Below are 22,219 nucleotides of genomic sequence, written 5' to 3' on the forward strand. Positions count from 1 at the left end.
TTGTACTTTTTGTGATGTAAGGTGACAAAAAAATGGTTTATTTAGCACAGTTTTTATTTTTTACGGTGTTCATCTGAGGGGTTAGTTCATGTTATATGTTTATAGAGCTGGTCAATACGGACATGGCGATACCTAATATGTATACTTTTTTTGTCCCCCCTATTATTTACCAATTTTTTTTTACTTTATTTGGGGAAACTGACGTTTATGTTTATTTTTACTTAAAACTTTTAATTTTTTGGGGGGGAAACTTTATTTTTTAAACTTTTTTTTTACTTTATTTTTTGTCCCACTTTGGGACTTGAACTTTTGGGGGTATATTCCTTTACAATGCATTCCAATACTTCTGTATTGGAATGCATTGGCTTTATGAGTAATACTGTGTATTACTCATACAGCTTCCGGGGCCTGTGAGATCACAGGCTCTTCACCGGTAGGCAGTGCAGATGCCTCAGGAAGGCATTGCGCTGCCTTCCATGCCATCGGGTCCCCCCCCACAGCCCCATGGGGACCCGATGGTACCGCCGCCGCACTATAGAAAGCCGCAAACCGCAGGTCTGAATTGACCGACACAGGACCCCCCGCGCATTTAGCCGAGGTGCCTGCTCAATGATTTGAGCAGGCACCTCGTTCCAATCACCGCCTGCCGAGCAGCGGTGATCGGAACAACCCATGACGTACCAGTACGTTATGGATCCTTAAGGAGTCGGGATCCATGCCGTACCGGTGCGTCATGGGTCCCTAAGGGGTTAAATATTTATTTGCATAAAATGTCTGTATTTCAAATGGCTGTATTTCAAATGCCTGCATCCTGAGGTGTTCTACTCGAGTACCTGAGCACTAGAGATGGCCTTGTGGTTCGACAAGCGGTCGTCTTGCGGCAAACATATTCTACCTCCTGGAGAGTGTTCTTGATCTGGCAAACATATGGCGATGTCCGCCGGCTCAATATTCTTTTGCATTGTGCAGAACTTTGACCCATGCCACATCCATCAGGTGGGAAAGGACAGCCAATTGAGACGTTTCAGCACATGGACACCCCCCCACCCTATAAAAAAAAATAAAAAATAAGATCTAGCCGCCATTTTACATTCAGTCTTTTGCCAGTGTAGGGAGAAGTTGCTGTGTGGAGTAGGCACAGACTGTAAGGAATACCAAACGCTAGCTAATAAGGCCACAAAAGTCCTTTTAAGGACTGGTATAGGTGTGCTATCGATAGGTGTGACATATAGAGGGGTGTGATATGCCTATAATATACTTTCTAACATAGAAAGTATATTATAGTGCATTTGTATTGTGCAGCATTTGTGTGCAGATCTGCTGAGATACTGCAGCCATACAGAGGGACAAACGCTATTGGAATAACTAATTGCAACTGATGTGATATATCAGTTGCCCCCCAAAAAAAACTGATTGAGGCAGGAATGTGATATACCTATAATATAATTACTATATAGTGCATTTGTATTGTGCAGCAGTTGTGTGCGGTTCTGCTGCGATACCACAGCTATACAGAGGGACAAACGCTATTGGAACAACTAATTGCAACTGGTGAGATATACCAGTAGTGATGAGCGGAAGGAGCAATATCTGAATTTGCTATATTTTGCGTATATTTTCTAGAATATTCGTCATATATTCTTGAATTCATGAAATCGAGATTATATTCTTCATTGCGAAAACGGGCAATGTATTGTACGTGCAAAATACTGGATTGGGGTAGGCAACTTTTCTATTGGTTGCTATCGATGTTGCTAAGTTGTGACAAAGCCTTCTCATTGGCCCACAAGCTAGAAAAAGGGAGGTATGATCACCTGATGTGTACTGTGTTAAATAAATATAAATATATGAATATTCGATTATACAAATATATAGCACTATACTCTAAATATTAGTGATTTTTAAGAGTTCCAATATTCACGCTAAAAATTCTCTTTTCGAATATTTGCGCTCAACACTATATACTAGTTGCCCCCAAAAACAATGTTTGGGGCAGGGGTGTGATATACCTATAATATACTTTCTATATAGTGAATTTCTATTGTGCAGCAGTTGTGTGTGGCTCTGCTAAGATACCGCAGCTATGCAGAGGGACAAACTATCGGAACAACTAATTGCAACTGGTGTGATATGCCAGTTGTCCCCCCCAAAAAAACTGATTGAGGCAGATGTGTGATATACCTATAATTTTTATATATATTATATATGTATTCTGCAGCAGTTGTGTGCGGTTCTGCTGAGATACTGTAGCTATACAAAGGTACAAAACCTATTAGAACAACTAATTGCAACTGGTGTGATATACCATTTGTCCCCCCAAAAAACGAATTTATGCAGGCATGTGATATACCTATAATATAATTTCTATATAGTGCATTTGTATAGTGCAGCAGTTGTGTGCGGTTCTGCATCCATGATTGACTCCGGGTGCATTTTTAATACATATATATACAGTCAGGTCTATAAATATTGGGACATCGACACAATTCTAACATTTTTGGCTCTCTACTGCACCACAATGGATTTGAAATGAAACAAACAAGACGTGCTTTAACTGCAGACTGTCAGCTTGAATTTGAGGGTATTTACATCCAAATCAGGTGAACGGTGTAGGAATTACAACAGTTTGCATATTTGCCTCTCACTTGTTAAGGAACCAAAAGTAATGGGGCAGAATAATAATCATAAATAAAACTTTCACTTTTTAATACTCAATCGGATTCAGGTTAGGTGATTGACTTGGCCATTGCATAACATTCAACTTCTTTCCCTTAAAAACTCTTTGGTTGCTCTTGCAGTATGCGTCCAATGAGTTCTGAAGCATTTGGCTGAATATGAGCAGAAAATATTGCCCAAAACACTTCAGAATTCATACTGCTGCTTTTGTCAGCAGTCACAACATCAATAAATACAAGAGAACCAGTTACATTGGCAGCCATACAGGCCCATGTCATGACACTACCACCACCATGCTTCACTGATGAGGTGGTATGCTTAGGATCATGAGCAGTTCCTTTCCTTCTCCATACTCTTCTCTTCCCATCACTCTGGTTCAAGTTTATCTTGGTCTCATCTGTCCATAGGATGTTGTTCCAGAACTGTGAAAGCTTTTTTAGATGTTGTTTGGCAAACTCTAATCTGGCCTTCCTGTTTTTGAGGCTCCCCAATGGTTTACATCTTGTGGTGAACCCTCTGTATTCACTTTGATGAAGTCTTCTCTGGATTGTTAACTTTGACACACATACACCTACCTCCTGGAGAGTGTTCTTGATCTGGCCAACTGTTGTGAAGGGTTTTTTCTTCAACAGGGAAATAATTCTTCGGTCATCCACCACAGTTGTTTTCCGTGGTCTTCCAGGTCTTTTGGTGTTGCTGAGGTCACTGGTGTGTTCATTCTTTTTAAGAATGTTCCAAACAGTTGTTTTGGCCACACCTAATGTTTCTGCTATGTTACTGATGGGTTTGTTGTGTTTTTTCAGCCTGATGATGGCTTGCTTTACTGATAGTGACAGCTCTTTGGATCTCATCTTGAGAGTTGACTGCAACAGATTCCAAATGCAAATAGCACACTTGAAATGAACTCTGGACCTTTTATCTGCTCATTGTAATTAGGATAATGAGGGAATAACACATGGAACAGCTGAGAAGCCAAATATCACATTACTTTTGGTCCTTCAACAACTGGGAGGCACATATGCAAACTGTTGTAATTCCTACACCGTTCACCTGATTTGGATGTAAATACCCTCAAATTCAAACTGACAGTCTGCAGTTAAAACACATCTTGTTTGATTCATTTCAAATCCATTGTGGTGGTGTACAGAGCTAAAAATGTTAACATTGTGTTGATGTCCCAATATTTATGGATTTGACTGTATATGTATTGTTTGCTGGCACCATTTATTGCATATTCCTAGGGCCCGTGACCTGTAGTTGCTCCTGGGTGGTCTCTACTACCAGGGGTTTTGTGGTGGAGAGGTCCTACTGGCATTTTTCGCCTATGAGTATGTATTTCTAATACTAATAAACATTTTTGCTATCTTTTTTACAAGACTATTTGTATATTTATTAGGGGCTACTAGTTAGTACTGTTGTAGGAGTTGGATTATGTTAGCCTAGGCCCCCTTGATTGATGTTTAATGCTGTCTGAGGAATTGGTTGGTTCTAATGTTGCAAAATCAACACTGCACATCGCCAAAAGAAAACCATACCCACAGTGAAGCATGGTGGTGGCAGCATCATGCTTTGGGGTGTGTTTTTTTTTAGCTGTAACTGTGGCCTTAGTTAAGCTAGAGGTAATTATGAACAGTTCCAAATACCAGTTAATATTGGCACAAAACCTTCCGGCTTCTGCTAGAAAGCTGAACATGAAGAGGAACTTCATCTTTCAGCATGACAATGACCTAAAGCATACATCCAAATCAAGGATTGGCTTCACCAGAAGAAGAAGAAAGTTTTGGAATGGCCCAGCCAGAGCCCAGACCTGAATCCGATTGAAAATCTCTTGGGTGATCTGAAGAGGGCTGTGCGCTGGAGATGCCCTCGCAATCTGACAGATTTGGAGTGTATTTGCAAAGAAGAGTGGGCAAATGTGTCAAAATGTGCCATGCTGATAGACTTATACCCAAAAAGACTGAGTGCTGTAATAAAATCAAAAGGTGCTACAACAAAGTATTAGTTTAATGGTGTGCACACTATTATATATTTTTATATGTTTTTCTTCCCTTTACCTAAAAGATTTCAGATTGTTTTTCAATTGAGTTGTACAGTTTATAGGTCACATTAAAGGCGCAAACAGTTCTGAAATTATTTATCTTTGTCTATTTTTTTTTACATCACAGAAACCTAACATTTTAACACGGGAGTGTAGACTTTTTATATCCACTGTGCGTGTGTGTATATATATATATATATATATATATATATATATATATAGAGAAAATAGAGTACAGACCAAAAGTTTGGACACACCTTCTCATTCAAAGAGTTTTCTTTATTTTCATGACTATGAAAATTGTAGATTCACACTGAAGGCATCAAAACTATGAATTAACACATGTGGAATTATACATAACAAAAAAGTGTGAAACAACTGAAAATATGTCATATTCTAGGTTCTTCAAAGTAGCCACCTTTTGCTTTGATTACTGCTTTGCACACTCTTGGCATTCTCTTGATGAGCTTCAAGAGGTAGTCACCTGAAATGGTTTTCACTTCACAGGTGTGCCCTGTCAGTTTTAATAAGTGGGATTTATTGCCTTATAAATGGGGTTGGGACCATCAGTTGCGTTGTGGAGCAGTCAGGTGGATACACAGCTGATAGTCCTACTGAATAGACTGTATTTGTATTAGGGCAAGAAAAAAGCAGCTAAGTAAAGAAAATCGAGTGGCCATCATTGCTTTAAGAAATGAAGGTCAGTCAGTCCGAAAAATTGGGAAAACTTTGAAAGTGTCCCCAAGTGCAGTCACAAAAACCATCAAGCGCTACAAAGAAACTGTCTCACATGCGGACCGCCCCAGGAAAGGAAGACTAAGAGTGACCTCTGCTGCGGAGGATAAGTTCATCCGAGTCACCAGCCTCAGAAATCGCAGGTTAACAGCAGCTCAGATTAGAGACCAGGTCAATGCCACACAGAGTTCTAGCAGCAGACACATCTCTAGAACAACTGTTAAGAGAAAACTGTGTGAATCAGGCCTTCATGGTAGAATATCTGCTAGGAAGCCACTGCTAAGGACAGGCAACAAACAGAAGAGACTTGTTTGGGCTAAAGAACACAAGGAATGGACATTAGACCAGTGGAAATCTGTGCTTTGGTCTGATGAGTCAAAATTTGAGATCTTTGGTTCCAACCACCGTGTCTTTGTGTGACGCAGAAAAGGTGAACGGATGGACTATACATGCCTGGTTCCCACCGTGAAGCATGGAGGAGGTGTGATGGTGTGGGGGTGCTTTGCTGGTGACACTGTTGGGGATTTATTCAAAATTGAAGGCATACTGAACCAGCATGGCAACCACAGCATCTTGCAGCGGCATGCTATTCTATCCGGTTTGCGTTTAGTTGGACCATCATTTATTTTTCAACAGGACAATGACCCCAAACACACCTCCAGGCTGTGTAAGGGCTATTTGACCATGAAGGAGAGTGATGGGGTGCTGCGCCAGATGACCTGGCCTCCAAAGTCACCGGACCTGAACCCAATCGAGATGGTTTGGGGTGAGTTGGACTGCAGAGTGAAGGCAAAAGGGCCAACAAGTGCTAAGCATCTCTGGGAACTCCTTCAAGACTGTTGGAAGACCATTTCAGGTGACTACCTCTTGAAGCTCATCAAGAGAATGCCAAGAGTGTGCAAAGCAGTAATCAAAGCAAAAGGTGGCTTTTGAAGAACCTAGAATATGACATATTTTCAGTTGTTTCACACTTTTTTGTTATGTATAATTCCACATGTGTTAATTCATAGTTTTGATGCCTTCAGTGTGAATCTACAATTTTCATAGTCATGAAAATAAAGAAAACTCTTTGAATGAGAAGGTGTGTCCAAACTTTTGGTCTGTACTGTATATATATATATATATATATATATATATATATATATACAGGGAGTGCAGAATTATTAGGCAAGTTGTATTTTTGAGGATTAATTTTATTATTGAACAACAACCATGTTCTCAATGAACCCAAAAAAACTCAATATCAAAGCTGAATATTTTTGGAAGTAGTTTTTAGTTTGTTTTTAGTTTTAGCTATTTTAGGGGGATATCTGTGTGTGCAGGTGACTATTACTGTGCATAATTATTAGGCAACTTAACAAAAAACTAATATATGCCCATTTCAATTATTTATTTTTACCAGTGAAACCAATATAACATCTCAACATTCACAAATATACATTTCTGACATTCAAAAACAAAACAAAAACAAATCAGTGACCAATATAGCCACCTTTCTTTGCAAGGACACTCAAAAGCCTGCCATCCATGGATTCTGTCAGTGTTTTGATCTGTTCACCATCAACATTGCGTGCAGCAGCAACCACAGCCTCCCAGACACTGTTCAGAGAGGTGTACTGTTTTCCCTCCTTGTAAATCTCACATTTGATGATGGACCACAGGTTCTCAATGGGGTTCAGATCAGGTGAACAAGGAGGCCATGTCATTAGATTTTCTTCTTTTATACCCTTTCTTGCCAGCCACGCTGTGGAGTACTTGGACGCGTGTGATGGAGCATTGTCCTGCATGAAAATCATGTTTTTCTTGAAGGATGCAGACTTCTTCCTGTACCACTGCTTGAAGAAGGTGTCTTCCAGAAACTGGCAGTAGGACTGGGAGTTGAGCTTGACTCCATCCACTTATGGAAAAGCACAACAATCCTCAACCCGAAAAGGCCCCACAAGCTCATCTTTGATGATACCAGCCCAAACCAGTACTCCACCTCCACCTTGCTGGCGTCTGAGTCGGACTGGAGCTCTCTGCCCTTTACCAATCCAGCCACGGGCCCATCCATCTGGCCCATCAAGACTCACTCTCATTTCATCAGTCCATAAAACCTTAGAAAAATCAGTCTTTAGATATTTCTTGGCCCAGTCTTGACGTTTCAGCTTGTGTGTCTTGTTCAGTGGTGGTCGTCTTTCAGCCTTTCTTACCTTGGCCATGTCTCTGAGTATTGCACACCTTGTGCATTTGGGCACTCCAGTGATGTTGCAGCTCTGAAATATGGCCAAACTGGTGGCAAGTGGCATCTTGGCAGCTGCACGCTTGACTTTTCTCAGTTCATGGGCAGTTATTTTGCGCCTTGATTTTTCCACACGCTTCTTGCGACCCTGTTGACTATTTTGAATGAAACGCTTGATTGTTCGATAATCACACCTCAGAAGCTTTGCAATTTTAAGAGTGCTGCATCCCTCTGCAAGATATCTCACTATTTTTGACTTTTCTGAGCCTTTCAAGTCCTTCTTTTGACCCATTTTGCCAAAGTAAAGGAAGTTGCCTAATAATTATGCACACCTGATATAGGGTGTTGATGTCATTAGACCACACCCCTTCTCATTACAGAGATGCACATCACCTAATATGCTTAATTGGTAGTAGGCTTTCGAGCCTATACAGCTTGGAGTAAGACAACATGCATAAAGAGGATGATGTGGTCAAAATACTCATTTGCCTAATAGTTCTGCACTCCCTGTATATATATATATACTCAAATCCTATAAATAATCAGGACATGATAAAAGAAAATGATTAAATTAATAATAGACATTAAGAAGGTTAAACTAAAAATAAAAATAAATCTATAGTATTATGTGCCAAATAAAAGTCATTGAGTGTGTATATATATATATATATATATATATATATACACACACACACACACACACACACATACAGAGAGACATATAAATACACACATATCTAGATGGACCTATAGTGATTGAAATAGAACTGAAATATATGTGGGCGAACCTTAATTAAATAGATAAAAGAAAAACATATGAAGGTGTTGCTAAGGAAATTAAAACCTTCAGGAAAAAGGGGTTGCACCTATATTGAGCTTAAAAAGGTGTGCACAGTATCCATCCTTGTAATCATCATAGTGGGAATAAATTATTATATAGGTCTGATCAATTGAAATAGTTTTTTTTAATAATTAACATATACAAGTGATTTGTTTAGTCCAAAAGGCGTAAGTGTGTTGAGTTGATAGATCCAGAACATCTCTTTCAAACAGAGTTATTGAAAAGAGGAGGGCACATGCTCGAGTGTGTCGTGTGCCATGGCAAAATTGCGTGATACACTGTGGGTAGTAATTTTTCTATTTATATTGGACCGATGTTTGTTCATTCGTTCCCGTAATGTCTGTGTTGTTTGGCCAACATAGATTAAACCACAAGGGCACTGGAGTAAGTATATTATGTTGGGGTTGCTGCAGGTCATATGGTGTTGGAATGTAATTTAGTTTTTTTGACTCTGATATTTGGATCTCCCTAGTCACACATTAAATCATCGCGCAACATTTACATCTACGTACCCCACATTTGAAATACCCTTTTCTGCAGTTTCTGTAGGGGACCATTTCTGGATAGCACCCTTCTGTGCTCTTCCCATTCATAAGGGGGCTAAAAGATTTTTTAGGGTTTTAGCGCTGTGAAACATTAAGTTTGGTTGCTTCAAAATGTACTTACCCAATACAGGTTCCTTCTGTAAAATAAGCCAGTGTTTATTAAGAATCTGTCTGATCACACAATGTTTAGAGTTGTTGAAAAGAGAAGGGCCAACTTCTCATGCTGTTCCTCATCATTTATTTGGCCCTTCTTCTGATCTGTCAGAAGGTAGGAAAAATGAGACACACAACGGATCTTGTTTGTGTAGCAGCTCTAATGACTGTATGGTCCCATCAGAATTGGCTTATGATTTGGTATTCAAAGCAGGAGTGGGTGCCAAAAACTGAAAACATGCAAATATTCAATTGATGTGCCATCTCTGTTTTGGATCAACTCCCAATGGATAACTGACCAAATGCTGACTGAGTGAAGGTGGATGCTCAACAGACAGGATCCGTTTTTTGGGGGTTATTGTTCTGATGCATCAGTGTAAGGACAAATAAACAGTGACGTCAACACAAACGTACTGCTGACACCATCTCCACTCTGTCGGGGGGCTCTACTTTTATAAGCGTTTAATAGAACAGGTTTTTCAAAAATCTATTTGTAATCAGCTGACGACGGGGTAAAAGGAGTTTTTTAAGAAATTTGCTCATCTCTAATTAGTAAATCAGATTCAGTAGCTGGATATTTCTATTCTGTTTTGCTTTGGTTTGATTTTTTCACATACAGAAGTGAATTTGATATCATATCAGTTGTCATTAGAGATGAGCAAATTTTTCAAAAATTTGATTTGGACGGTTCAACAAATAAATAAAAAAAAATGGTTTGATCCGAATTTATCTGTGGCGAATCACATAAAAAAACTTTGATTTCCTGGCTGCAGATAGCCTTTATAGTGGTGTAGAACACTGTGCCTTGCAGTTACATGCATAGGGAGTCTGCTGTGGTAGTGAGATAATACTGTGAGTCAGTATGACATGCAAATGATAGGTGTCGCTCTTAGAATCACAGCACACTTCACGTATTTGGGCAGTCACAGGGCAAAAACTGACCAAATAACTCAAGTATAAGCTCAGCCTTACGGATCGATGTTAACGCCAACAAGAAGCACACTCCTTTTACACCGTCATCAGCTGATTTCACATAGATGTCTACAGAACCTGTTCTATTAAATGCTTATACAAGCAGAGTGTAGAGGATGTCAGCAGTAAGTTTGTGTTGACATCACTGATTAATTTGGATTTAGAACATATAACTGCACCGCTGAACGGCAAATATATTCTTTCTTTTTCCACAAATACACACCACAAAAGGCTTTAGAACATATAACTGCACCGATGAACGGCAAATATATTTAACTTTTGTCACAAACACACGACAAAAAGGGCTGTAATTTTCGCATTTCACCACACAACGCCTAAAAAGCCCCCTTTTCCCACTAATACAAGCCAAACAATGCTTTAGAATATATAACTGCACCGAACATGGGCAAATAAGACATATACATATTTCCTTGTAATAAACACTGTTAATGCCTGTATCAATCAGCACTTGCACCCTAATAAGAATGGTTTGCTGGAATTACAGAGCTGTATAATAGCAATTTGGGTCCCCAGTCAGTGCAGCAAGGTGTAATAGGATGTCTGGGGCTATTTATAGGTCTGTGACATCACAGGAATGGCTGGCTGCTGATTGACCTCATGCATGGCATTATGGGTGATCCTGCCTTCCCAGAGTTCCTTGCTCTATGTCCTGACATGTGCAGGTGCAGCAGCCATTCGGTGTGAATCAAATTTTTCCTTAAATTCGGATGGAATGCCACTTTGTCAGCTTTGATTCTCTCATCTCTAGTTGTCATGTTTGAAGTAGCTTTTCTGATTTTTTTGTTTTATCTATCTAAAAAATGGAGGAGATTCTGCAACACTCCTGCTTGCAGTTTAAAAAGTTTTTTTTTATTTTATTTACCAGACATTGCAACATTTAATTCCTCTTACTGGAACTGTTCTCAAACCAGTCCCAGTTAGAGGACTGAAACATTGCAATGTCTGGTGATAAAATGACAATACCTTTCAAATTACAAACGGTCTTGAGGATAGGTCATCAATATTAAAAGCCCCGAGAACCCCATTAAAGATGACACATTCCCTTTGTATTTTAAGCAATTTTTTGTTTTAGTTTTTTTTATACATTTTCAAAACAAAAACAAAAAAGGAAAAGAGTCCAAAGCAAAACTTTGGCAACCAGCATGGTTAGTACTTAGTAGCACTTTCTTTGGCAAGTATCACAGCTTTTAAATGCTTTTTGCAGCCACCCAGGAGTCTTTCATTTCTTATTTGAGGGATTTTTATCTATTCTTCCTTGCAAAAGTCTTCCAGGTCTGTTCTTTGGCCAATTTCATTTGCTAATATTTGGCCATTTTTTCCCCAATAGCTTATCAATAAAGCACTCCTCCTCAGTTCTCAGTTCCTGAAAGTGCTTATACTATTTTAGCCCATATTATTATTCATCATTAGACCTTTAGAATCTGAGGCATCAGTTGAAGACTATCTGTGTGCATTGTTTTAATTCATTATAGCTAATGTATTCATTGTCTTTCATTGCAGGACCTATTTGCATTGGATGTTGAGCCATATCGATATAGCGGTGTCAACATGACTGGATTTCGAATACTGAACATAGAAAACAGTCAAGTACTCTCCATAATTGAAAAATGGTCTATGGAAAGATTGCAAGCTCCCCCTAAACCAGACTCTGGTTTACTGGATGGGTTTATGACGGTAAGATAATCTAAATTACTATAAACTGAGATATTTAATTCATACAATTGAAAGAAATATAAGGATATATTAAATGTATAAAAATCTTAGTATTAATATCATGACATTATAAGGGAAATATAAAGAATGTTATCAAATAAATTCATAGCTTTTTAGTTTAAGGCAAGGGCCACACGGCAACACTGTTTGCGCAACACCTGTTACGGCAAGGATCGCTGAGAAGCGGTGATCCCATAAAAAATGAAAGGGATCTCGCGGCAGCCGTGTTGGATTTCTTGTGACTGCCGTGGTGATCCCATTCATTTTGCCGTGTCGCCAGTGTCACCGTGTAGCCCTTGTCTTATACAGTCATGTGAAAAAATTAGGACACCCTTTGAAAGCATGTGGTTTTTTGTAACATTTTTAATAAAAGGTTATTTCATCTCCGTTTCAACAATACAGAGAGATTAAAGTAATCCAACTAAACAAAGAAAACTGAAGAAAAGTCTTTTCAAGATCTTCTGTGAATGTCATTCTACAAAAATGCCTATTCTAACTGAGGAAAAAGATAGGACACCCTCACATGTATTCCCTCTTAAATTGGCTCAGATCTCACACAGGTATATCACACCAGGTGCACATAATTAGTAGATCGTTACTCTGCATGTTGAATGAGGCTTGCCCTATTTAAACCTCAGACATTTAGTTTGGTGTGCTCCTGACTGTTGAAGTGAGAGTGAGCACCATGGTGAGAGCAAAAGAGCTGTCAGAGGACTTCAGAAAAAAGATTGTAGCAGCCTATGAGTCTGGGAAGGGATTTAAAAAGATCTCAAAAGATTTTGAAATCAGCCATTCCACTGTCCGGAAGATAGTCTACAAGTGGAGGGCTTTCAAAACAACTGCCAACATGCCCAGGACTGGTCGCCCCAGCAAGTTCACCCCAAGAGCAGACCGCAAGATGCTAAAAGAGGTCTCCAAAAACCCTAAAGTGTCATCTCGAGAACTACAGCAGGCTCTGGCTACTGTTGATGTAGAAGTACATGCCTCTACAATCAGAAAGAGACTGTACAAGTTTAACTTGCATGGGAGGTGTGCAAGGAGGAAACCTTTGCTTTCCAAGAGAAACATCGAGGCCAGACTGACATTTGCCAGAGATAAAGTTGACAAAGACCAGGACTTCTGGAATAATGTTCTTTGGACAGATGAGTCCAAAATTGAATTATTTGGACACAACAGCAGAGGACATGTTTGGCGTAAACCAAACACAGCATTCCAAGAAAAGAACCTCATACCAACTGTGAAGCATGGAGGTGGAAGTGTCATGGTTTGGGGCTGCTTTGCTGCAGCAGGACCTGGTCAGCTCACCATCATAGAATCCACGATGAATTCTACTGTGTATCAGAAGGTGCTTGAAGAACATGTGAGACCATCCGTTAGAAAATTAAAGCTGAAGCGGAACTGGACCATGCAACATGACAATGACCCAAAACATACTAGTAAATCAACCAAAGATTGGCTGAAAAAGAAGAAATGGAGAGTCCTGGAATGGCCAAGTCAAAGTCCAGATTTGAATCCCATTGAGATGCTGTGGGGTGACTTGAAAAGGGCTGTACGTGCAAGAAACCCCTCAAACATCTCACAGCTGAAAAAGTTCTGCATTGAGGAGTGGGGTAAAATTTCCTCAGACCGATGTCGAAGACTGGTAGATGGCTACAAGAACCGTCTCACTGCAGTTATTTCAGCCAAAGGAGGTAACACTCGCTATTAGGGGCAAGGGTGTCCTATCTTTTTCCTCAGTTAGAATAGGCATTTTTGTAGAATGACATTTACAGAAGATCTTGAAAAGACTTTTCTTCAGTTTTCTTTGTTTAGTCGGATTACTTTAATCTCTCTGTATTGTTGAAACGGAGATGAAATAACCTTTTATTAAAAATGTTACAAAAAACCACATGCTTTCAAAGGGTGTCCTAATTTTTTCACATGACTGTAAATAGAGATGAGCAAAGTTATGAAAACTTCGATTTGGCTGCTTTATCGAAGAAATTTTCTTTGTGATGAATTACTAAGCACATTTCTTTGAAAGTAGCAGTGCAATGACGGGGAATGGCTGATCGCGGCATCTGATGTAAGAATGGAGGCCTTTCAGGGGTTAAAAAGAAATAATATTTACCTCATCCATTTGAGCATGAAGAGGCTGCCGTGGCCATCTTAGTTGAAGATCCCATGCAAAATCTCACACAGTGAGTGATAACGTCACCATGCTGGCTGGCGTGGTGACGTCATATGTCACAGTGCACAAGATTTTGAGCGGCATCTTTAATTAAGATACCCATGGCAGCCTCTTCGCGCTCAAATGGTTGATGTGATTAAGTTTTTTTTGCACCATTTCAGGGAAAATTGATTCTTTACCACGAAGCATGTGGAAATTCGGCTTCACGGCTAATCAAATTTTCCCTGAAATTCGGATTGAAGTCCAATTTGGATACTTCAATTCGCTCAACACTAATTATTAACCATTATGTACTCCACACACATGCACAAAAAATGAAAAAAATGTGATCCAGCTGTATTCATCAAAGCAGCATTTGCACTTTTCTCTTCATTTCGACAGTCAATGTAAAGTTGCTCCTTTAGTTCTAAGAACCATAGTAGGACAGTGCCTCACTGCAGTATTTACACGTCACATACTTGCCTCAGCAAGGCCTCCCCCTTTTCTGTTACCTAGAAGTCACATCAATGTCCTTCTTTTTCCCAGTGGGCACAACAACCCTCCTTTCTTCAGTAGTGATATTGAGTCTGAAGGGCTTCCCTCAGTATTCACTGCCTTTTTGTAGCCCTAACTGTGGGGTGATCCCATATTCCATATTGTACACAGCATCTCTCCTTGTAGTAAATACTGGGTTATCTCCCCTTTCTTCAATAGTCAAAGATCTCACAGCCAACTTGTTCCCTATGTGGGCGGTGGGGTCATTTACTATCAGATATACAGCAGTTTTCTGGCATATATTTGTCACAGATTGCGATGGAAAGGTTATTTGTGCAGCAATCTGCAACTTTTCCCTGCTCACACCAGGTGTAAAAAAAGGCATAAAATGTTTTAGGCATAAAAAATAGTCTAAATTTAAGCCAGCAAGAAAGCTGTCTTACAATTAGACCAGCGATGTAGGCGCCAAAATTATGTAGAGGCCGGCACGGGTCCATCGCCAGCAAATGGGTTTATTAATACAGGCGTCTAAAACTACGGTTTTAATAAATAACCCTCAGGAAGTTTCATAGTGGCACAGTGACTATCAATGTTTGTTATTGCAGCTCGCCAGGAGAGATCTGTGACCATACATTCTAGAACTATTATTAATCTCAAATTGAAAGACAATCATTTTGTATTTTCTTTTTCTTTTTAAAGAGAACCTGACTCCAGGAAATGGAGTGCAATCTGCAGGCAGCATGTATAGAACAGAAGGAGCTTAGCAGATTGATCCATTTGTGGGAAAAGAATCAATAAAACTAGAAATTGTATACATTTAAATCAAGACAGTCCATTTAGCTATTTTCAGTGACAGTTAGCATTCTCTGTGCCTCCTCTGTGTAAATGCAAATGCTGAGATAGCTGTTAGTTACTGACAAGATGGCCTCTGTGTACAAATGAACTCAAAAAAAGTAGAGATTTAAATTTATAAATTACAATGTCAGATCGTGCTTTATCCCCAAAAATGTTCCCCTTAGGCCTCTTTCACACGGGCGTCATATTTTTGGCCCGGATAAGAGGCGGGTGCATTGCCGGAACACACGCAATTTTTCCGCGCGAGTGCAAAACATTGTAATGCGTTTTGCACTCGCGTGAGAAAAATCGCGCATGTTTGGTACCCAAACCCGAACTTCTTCACAGAAGTTCGGGCTTGGGATTGATGTTCTGAAGATTGTATTATTTTCCCTTATAACATGGTTATAACAGAAAATAATAGCATTCTGAATACAGAATGCATAGTATAATAGTGCTCGAGGAGTTAAAAAAATAAATAAAATTAACTCACCTTCTCCTCTTGATCGCGTAGTTCCCAGGTCTCTCCTTTACTAGCTGTGGGCTAAATGACCTGTGGTGACGTCAGTTCACATGCTCCAATCACATGATCCATCACCGTGGTGATGGAGCATGTGATCTGACATCACCACAGGTCCTTTAGCCCACAGCTAGTAAAGAAGAGACCGGGAACAACGCGATCAAGAGGAGAAGGTGAGTAATTTTTTATTTTATTTTTAACCCCTCCAGCACTATTATACTATGCATTCTGTATTCAGAATGCTATTATTTTCCCTTATAACCATGTTATAAGGGAAAATAATACAGTGAATAGACTGTCACCTAGAAACCATGTGTGAAAATCACACAGCATCCGCACTTGCTTGCGGATGCTTGCGATTTTCACGCAACCCCATTCATTTCTATGGGGCCTGCATTACACGAAAAACGCAGAATATAGAACATGCTGCGATTTTCACGCAACACATAAGTGATGCGTGAAAATCACTGCTCATGTGAACAGCCCCATAGAAATGAATGGGTCCGGATTCAGTGCGGGTGCAATGCGTTCAACTCACGCATCGCACCCGCGCTGATACCCGTGTGAAAGGGGCCTTAGGCTTCATAAAGCTAAGCGTGACTACTCTATAGAGAGTATGTGGAGTTGATTGATACTAAAAGTGTAGAGAAAATGATGATTTAACTACAATGAGACGGTACCGGGTGTACAGTTAAAACTTAAAATAACCCTTTAAAAACAATGGGGGTCATTTATGAAACAGAAATACGCCTAAATAAGGCATATTTCTGGCGCAGATTGCAGCACAAAGGTAATCTGCATCACAAATTGCAACTTTGCCCCCTGCTCACGCCACGTCTAAAAAAGTGAGCATGGCGTGGGTGGGGAAGGGGATGGGCCAGCAGACCCATCTCATTTACAATTTTCTATGCCTGCTTTAGGTGTAGAAAATGGTCTAAACGTAATACAGCTAGGAAGCTGTTTTAAATTTAGAATCGGCAGTGGATCCGCTGAAGTTATGTAGAGGCCGACTCCTCTAGATAATTTTGACGGATGCACCGCTAGTGCAGGGCCTTATGAAGACCAGCGTCTAAAACATTGGTCTAATAAATGTGCCCCAATGTGTAATAAATGCCATAAAGAGTTCTTAATAGAGGCTTATGCAAAGTAAAAATCCATGACATTTTTCAAAGCTTCAGTTCTAACCATACCAAAGATGCTTTGGTATTTTGAAAGTGATGTGACAAGTGCACATGTTGAAAGAAATTGGTTCTAGAGAAGGGTGAACCACTCGAAATTTGGTTCAGTTCAGGTTTGCCAAATTTAAAAAAAAGTTTTGTTCAGACCCAAATCTGAACTGAAGTTGTTCTAGTTGCACAGAAATTTAGTATATAACCCCCCTCTAGTCTCCTAGAAATTTTTTGAAAAACTTCTTATCTCTTTTTGTTATGATTTTTTTCTTTTTCCCTACCACCTCATTAAGCTCTTGAATGCAATGACAGCAGTATTAAATTATGTCTGAGTGACATTGACAACCTCTGGATCTGCACTGAGCATGTGCCCTCAAGTTCTTTGATCAACCATGACGAGGCATGTTCTGAGTGGGATCTGTCTTGTTGTATGGTCTTGGCCACCGTGCTATAGCTCAGTTTCAGGGTGTTGACAATCTTCTTATAGCCTAGGCCATCTTTATGTAGAGCAGCAATTCTTTTTTTTTATAGCCTCAGAGAGTTATTTGCCATGAGGTGCCATGTTGAGCTTCCAGTGACCAGTATGAGAGAGTGTGAGACGGATAACACCAAATTTAACACACCTGCTCCCCATTCACACCTGAGACCTTGTAACACTAATGACTCACATGACACCGGGGAGGGAAAATTACAAATTGGGCATAATTTGACCATCTTCCCTTAGGGGTGTACTCACTTTTGTTGCCAGCAGTTGAGACATTAATGGCTGTGTTTTGAGTTAGTTTGAGGGGACGCTAAATTTACACTGTTATACAAGCTGCACACTGACTACTTTACATTGTCTCAAAGTGTCATCTCTTCAGCGTTGTCCCAGGAACAGATATAATAAAATATTTACAAAAAAGTGAGATACTGTAGCTATGGAAAAGTGCACATTTAACAAAGTTAACATACAGCATGTTTAAAAACACACTGCACTGGCATATGTGCTATCATGTTTCATACTCCAAACCTTCCAAAAATTGTCCCCTATCGGGGGTAGATGATTCTTAAATGCACTCTGTGTTATGGGATAAAAAAAAGTGGCTTGAAAAATTATGCCTTCACAGTGTCGGAATGATAGCTTGTAAGACACACACAAATGTCAGAAGAAAAAGTGACTCGTTGTGAAGAAGCCTAAAAGAATTCTGTCTTTTTCATGGGGAGCAGCAGTGCAGCGTGAATGTGGAAAGGGCACAGGTAAAGTGGCATGTGGCCACAATATTAGCGGCAGCAGAAGTAGCATAGCATGGAACATACAAGGCTGTCTATGAGTAGAACTAGTAATAGTAGTAGTAGTTGTTGTAGTGGTAGTAGTAGCGGATGCTTTGCATTATTAGCGGTGGCAATAGCAGCTTAGCAGAGAGGAGCAGCGGTAGCTGAGGCAGAAGCAGCCATATGGTATGTGTTGGCAGGCACATAGGCAGCAGCATGATGGAAGCAGCAGCCACCTTATGGAAGATGATGGTTGGCATGCCACAGCATTGGTATGATGGTGGTGGCACAATGGAGGAAGCAGCATCCATACAGACCATGATGGTTGGCAGATTATAGTGGTGGCAAGATGGAGACAGCAGCAGCAGCCATACAAAACAGGTCGGAGCAGTGGCATGATGGCATTGGTGGTATGATGGAGGCAGTAGCAGCACCCATACAAAACATGATGATTGGCAGGCTGCAGCAATGGCATGACAGTAGCATCATGAAGGCAGCAGCAGGAGCAACTGTACAGAACATTATGATTGGCAGGCCGCAGCAGTGACATGATGGAAGTGGTGCTTGATGTGGAAGCCAGGATGATACAATCTTGGGCAAGGGGGTCAAATGGACCTGGCCATGTTGCTGCGGTAATGCATAGAGCTTATGCCAGTTTTGTGTCCGATTTAAGCAAAAATAAAAATTGCCTTAAACATTTCTAAACTGATAAATTTTACTGACTGTCTAAACTTGGTCAATGAAATTATTAACAAACTATGTTGTAAATAGATTAGATATGCAAATCAATTAATAATTGATTATGTCCTCAGCTACAATACAGATATTTCTAAGCAAGATTGCAGAAGCAAAATTGTGATCAATTTGTAAATGCGTGTGGGAATAACCCAATAATGAAAGCTGTATAAAATGTTTAGCTTTGTGAAATTGTAATACAGTGGTGTCATGTGTCTTTCTACGGAAAGTTTATGTAATATATAGTTTGTTGTATTTTAGTTAAATGAATTTGGAATAATTCTAAGCAACTTGATGCAGATGTTAACATTCTTTTGTAATTTTTTACTGCTAGAAAATATAGGATGCTTGGCAAAAATCTCAGCATTTGAGAAAAATACCTATTATTGCTATTGGCACACAGTCATTTGTCATTATATAGCTCCACAGTGCTCACACATTATGCCTTTACTTTAGCCGAAGAAATAAATAGAAAAAAGGAATTGGATTCATGGATGGGCTCACAAGGATCAGTTAACTTATTTAATTGGACCCTAAAGCAGCAGTCAGAGTTTAAACATTTATCAAGACAACACTGAATGAACTATTGCTCCACTTTTTCAAATGTGTATGTGCAGGTTGATGATACAAACGAGTGACCGAGATAATTGGTATAATTTCAAAAGCCACTGTCAACAGTCTTTTTCTCTTTGTAATTGCATGTAATGCTGGTTCTTTGTGTTGTTTAGCTATCAACATGAGATTAAAGGTTGCATTTGTTATGACACAGTATTTCTTTTTTCAAATCTACAAATTAACTTTAATAGCTTTTGTCAATAGAACGCTAGAGATTGGAAATGCAGGACACATGCTTAATCAAATGTTATAGTAGTCAATGAATTACGGTTTTCTTTTCAACTCATTTTGATTATAAATATATTCATTTTTAATTCTCTATTTCCTGTTTTGTATTATCATTAGTGTTGAGCGAGCACCAAAGTGCTCGGCTGCTCTGGCCGAACACAACGGTATGCTCAAGTGTTCTACCGAGCACAATGGAAGCCAATGGGAGAACCCAGGCACCCCCTGCTCGGAAGAGAAGAGGGTGTCTGGTTCATAAAAAAAGTTAGATATTGATGGAAACCCCCATCCAAACCATTTAGATGGGGTTTCCATCAATTACTAGCCTTTTTTTGGGAACCAGACACCCTCTTTTCATTAGAGCAGGGGGTGCTTCGTTTGATGCGTGGGTCTCCCGTTGACTTTTATTGTATGAAATTGTACTCGAGCGCCCAAAGTATTCGGACGAGCACTCGGATCTGCCGAACATAGCGATGCTCGACATGATCGCTCAACACTATTTATCATTACTATGATTTTTTAGGTTAATTTTTTTCTTTCCAACACCATATAAATGCAATTGTGAGCAAGCAGATTGAGCAAGTTTAATCTCTGATTATAATTTAATATATTTTTGTCTAGCTACAAAATTCAAAATTAATACAGTGCTCTTTAACCACCTGCCATTCTTATGAATGATAACATACATCACAGCAGTGTGCTCTTAACTATGCAGTGGCGCTTTTACATGGCAGCTGCAGTAAACGCCTGCAGATATCTCATAGTGTTGATGATCCCTGTGACTGCACTGTTAGGGTCTGTTCACATGTCCGCAAACTAAATTGAAAGTGCTCAGATAAGCCCTGAAAAGTCATATATGAATGACACTCTGAGGTCTCCTAACACTGCATCCAACCTTGTTCAAACTCTTCAACACCAAGACAGCATTATTAATGTCAAAGTGGCAGTGAATTATATGCTAAAGGATAAATACATAGTTACTGATGGTAACAAACAGCAGCGCACTGTACTGTTAGATTTTATACTTTTAATTAGAACACGGATCACAATTTATCCGTTATTTTGGGTGACAGATGCCTTTCTCTCTCTCATCTAAATTTTAAAATGGTGGTTGCCATTCTGAGAGATTTGTCTGAATTGGATAGCTGATTCAAGAATAAATTTGATTGATTTAGAATGAATTTGCTCATCTCTACTATGAAACAGTCAATTGCAGTTAAAAAGGCCCTTGGCTAAAATTAAACAATAGCTATGGTCATAAATCTAAATAAACCCCACAGTAACTAAGTGTTTAAGAATAGAGATGGCCTTGCGGTTCACCCGGCGGTCGTTTCACGGCGAACTTTGCTCATTCGCGGTTCGCAGAAAGGGCAAACATATGGCAATGTCCGCCAGTGCCATTTTCTTTTACATTGTGAACAACTTTGACCCATGACACGTCTGTCAGGTGGTACAGGACTGCCAATTGAGACATTTCAGCACATGGACATACCCCCTACCTTATAAATAAACTGATCTGGCCACCATTTTACATTCAGTGTTTTGTCAGTGTAAGGAGAGGTTGCTGTGTGGAGCAGGGACAGACTGTTAGGCTGGGTTCACACCTGAGCGTTTTACAGCGCGTTCCTACGCGCTGTAAAACGCTCAACAAGGAGAAACCAATGATTCCCTATGGGAATGGTTCACACTTGGGCGTTTTACAGCGCGTACGATCGCGCTGTAAAACGCCCGACGCTCCAAAAAGTACATGAGCGACTTTTGGGGCGTTTGTGGCCATAGGACACTGTAGTGAATCACACAAACGCGCGTCAAACGCGCGTTTACTATTACAAAAACGCGCATAAAAATGCGCGTCTAAAACGCGCGTCTAAAACGCGCGTCTAAAACGCGCGTATTACGCGCGTTTGCGCAACGCTCAAGTGTGAACCCAGCCTTAGGGACACCAAACGCTAGCTAATAGGGCCACAAAAGTCCTTTTAAGGACTGGTATAGGTGTGCTATCGATAGGTGTGACTTACTGAGGGGTGTAATATACTTATAATATACTTTCCAACATAGTATATTATAGTGCATTTGTATTGTGCAGCTGTTGTGTGCGGTTCTGCCGCGATACTGCAGCTACACAGAGTGGCAAATGCTATTGGAACAAATAATTTCTACTGGTGTGATATACCGGTTGCCCCCCCAAAATTTTTTATTGAAGCAGTGGCGTGATATACCATTAATATACTTTCTATATAGTGCATTTGGGTAGTGCAGCAATTGCTTGCATTTGTGCTGCGTTACCGCAGCTACAGATAGTGACAAA

General features: G+C 39.9%; 1 protein-coding gene across 1 annotated transcript in view; it reads left to right on the top strand.

Annotated features, from left to right (window-relative positions):
• GRIK2 (glutamate ionotropic receptor kainate type subunit 2) overlaps positions 1 to 22,219 on the top strand; it is a 1,088,075-nt gene that overhangs the window by 540,945 nt on the left and 524,911 nt on the right. The window contains exon 6 of the mRNA XM_044292309.1: positions 11,703 to 11,876. Within this exon, the coding sequence (XP_044148244.1) occupies positions 11,703 to 11,876 (174 nt within the window). The remainder of the gene's footprint in view (positions 1 to 11,702; positions 11,877 to 22,219) is intronic.

The sequence above is a fragment of the Bufo gargarizans genome, chromosome 4, assembly GCF_014858855.1.
Source record: "Bufo gargarizans isolate SCDJY-AF-19 chromosome 4, ASM1485885v1, whole genome shotgun sequence".
In the NCBI taxonomy this organism is placed as follows: domain Eukaryota; kingdom Metazoa; phylum Chordata; class Amphibia; order Anura; family Bufonidae; genus Bufo; species Bufo gargarizans.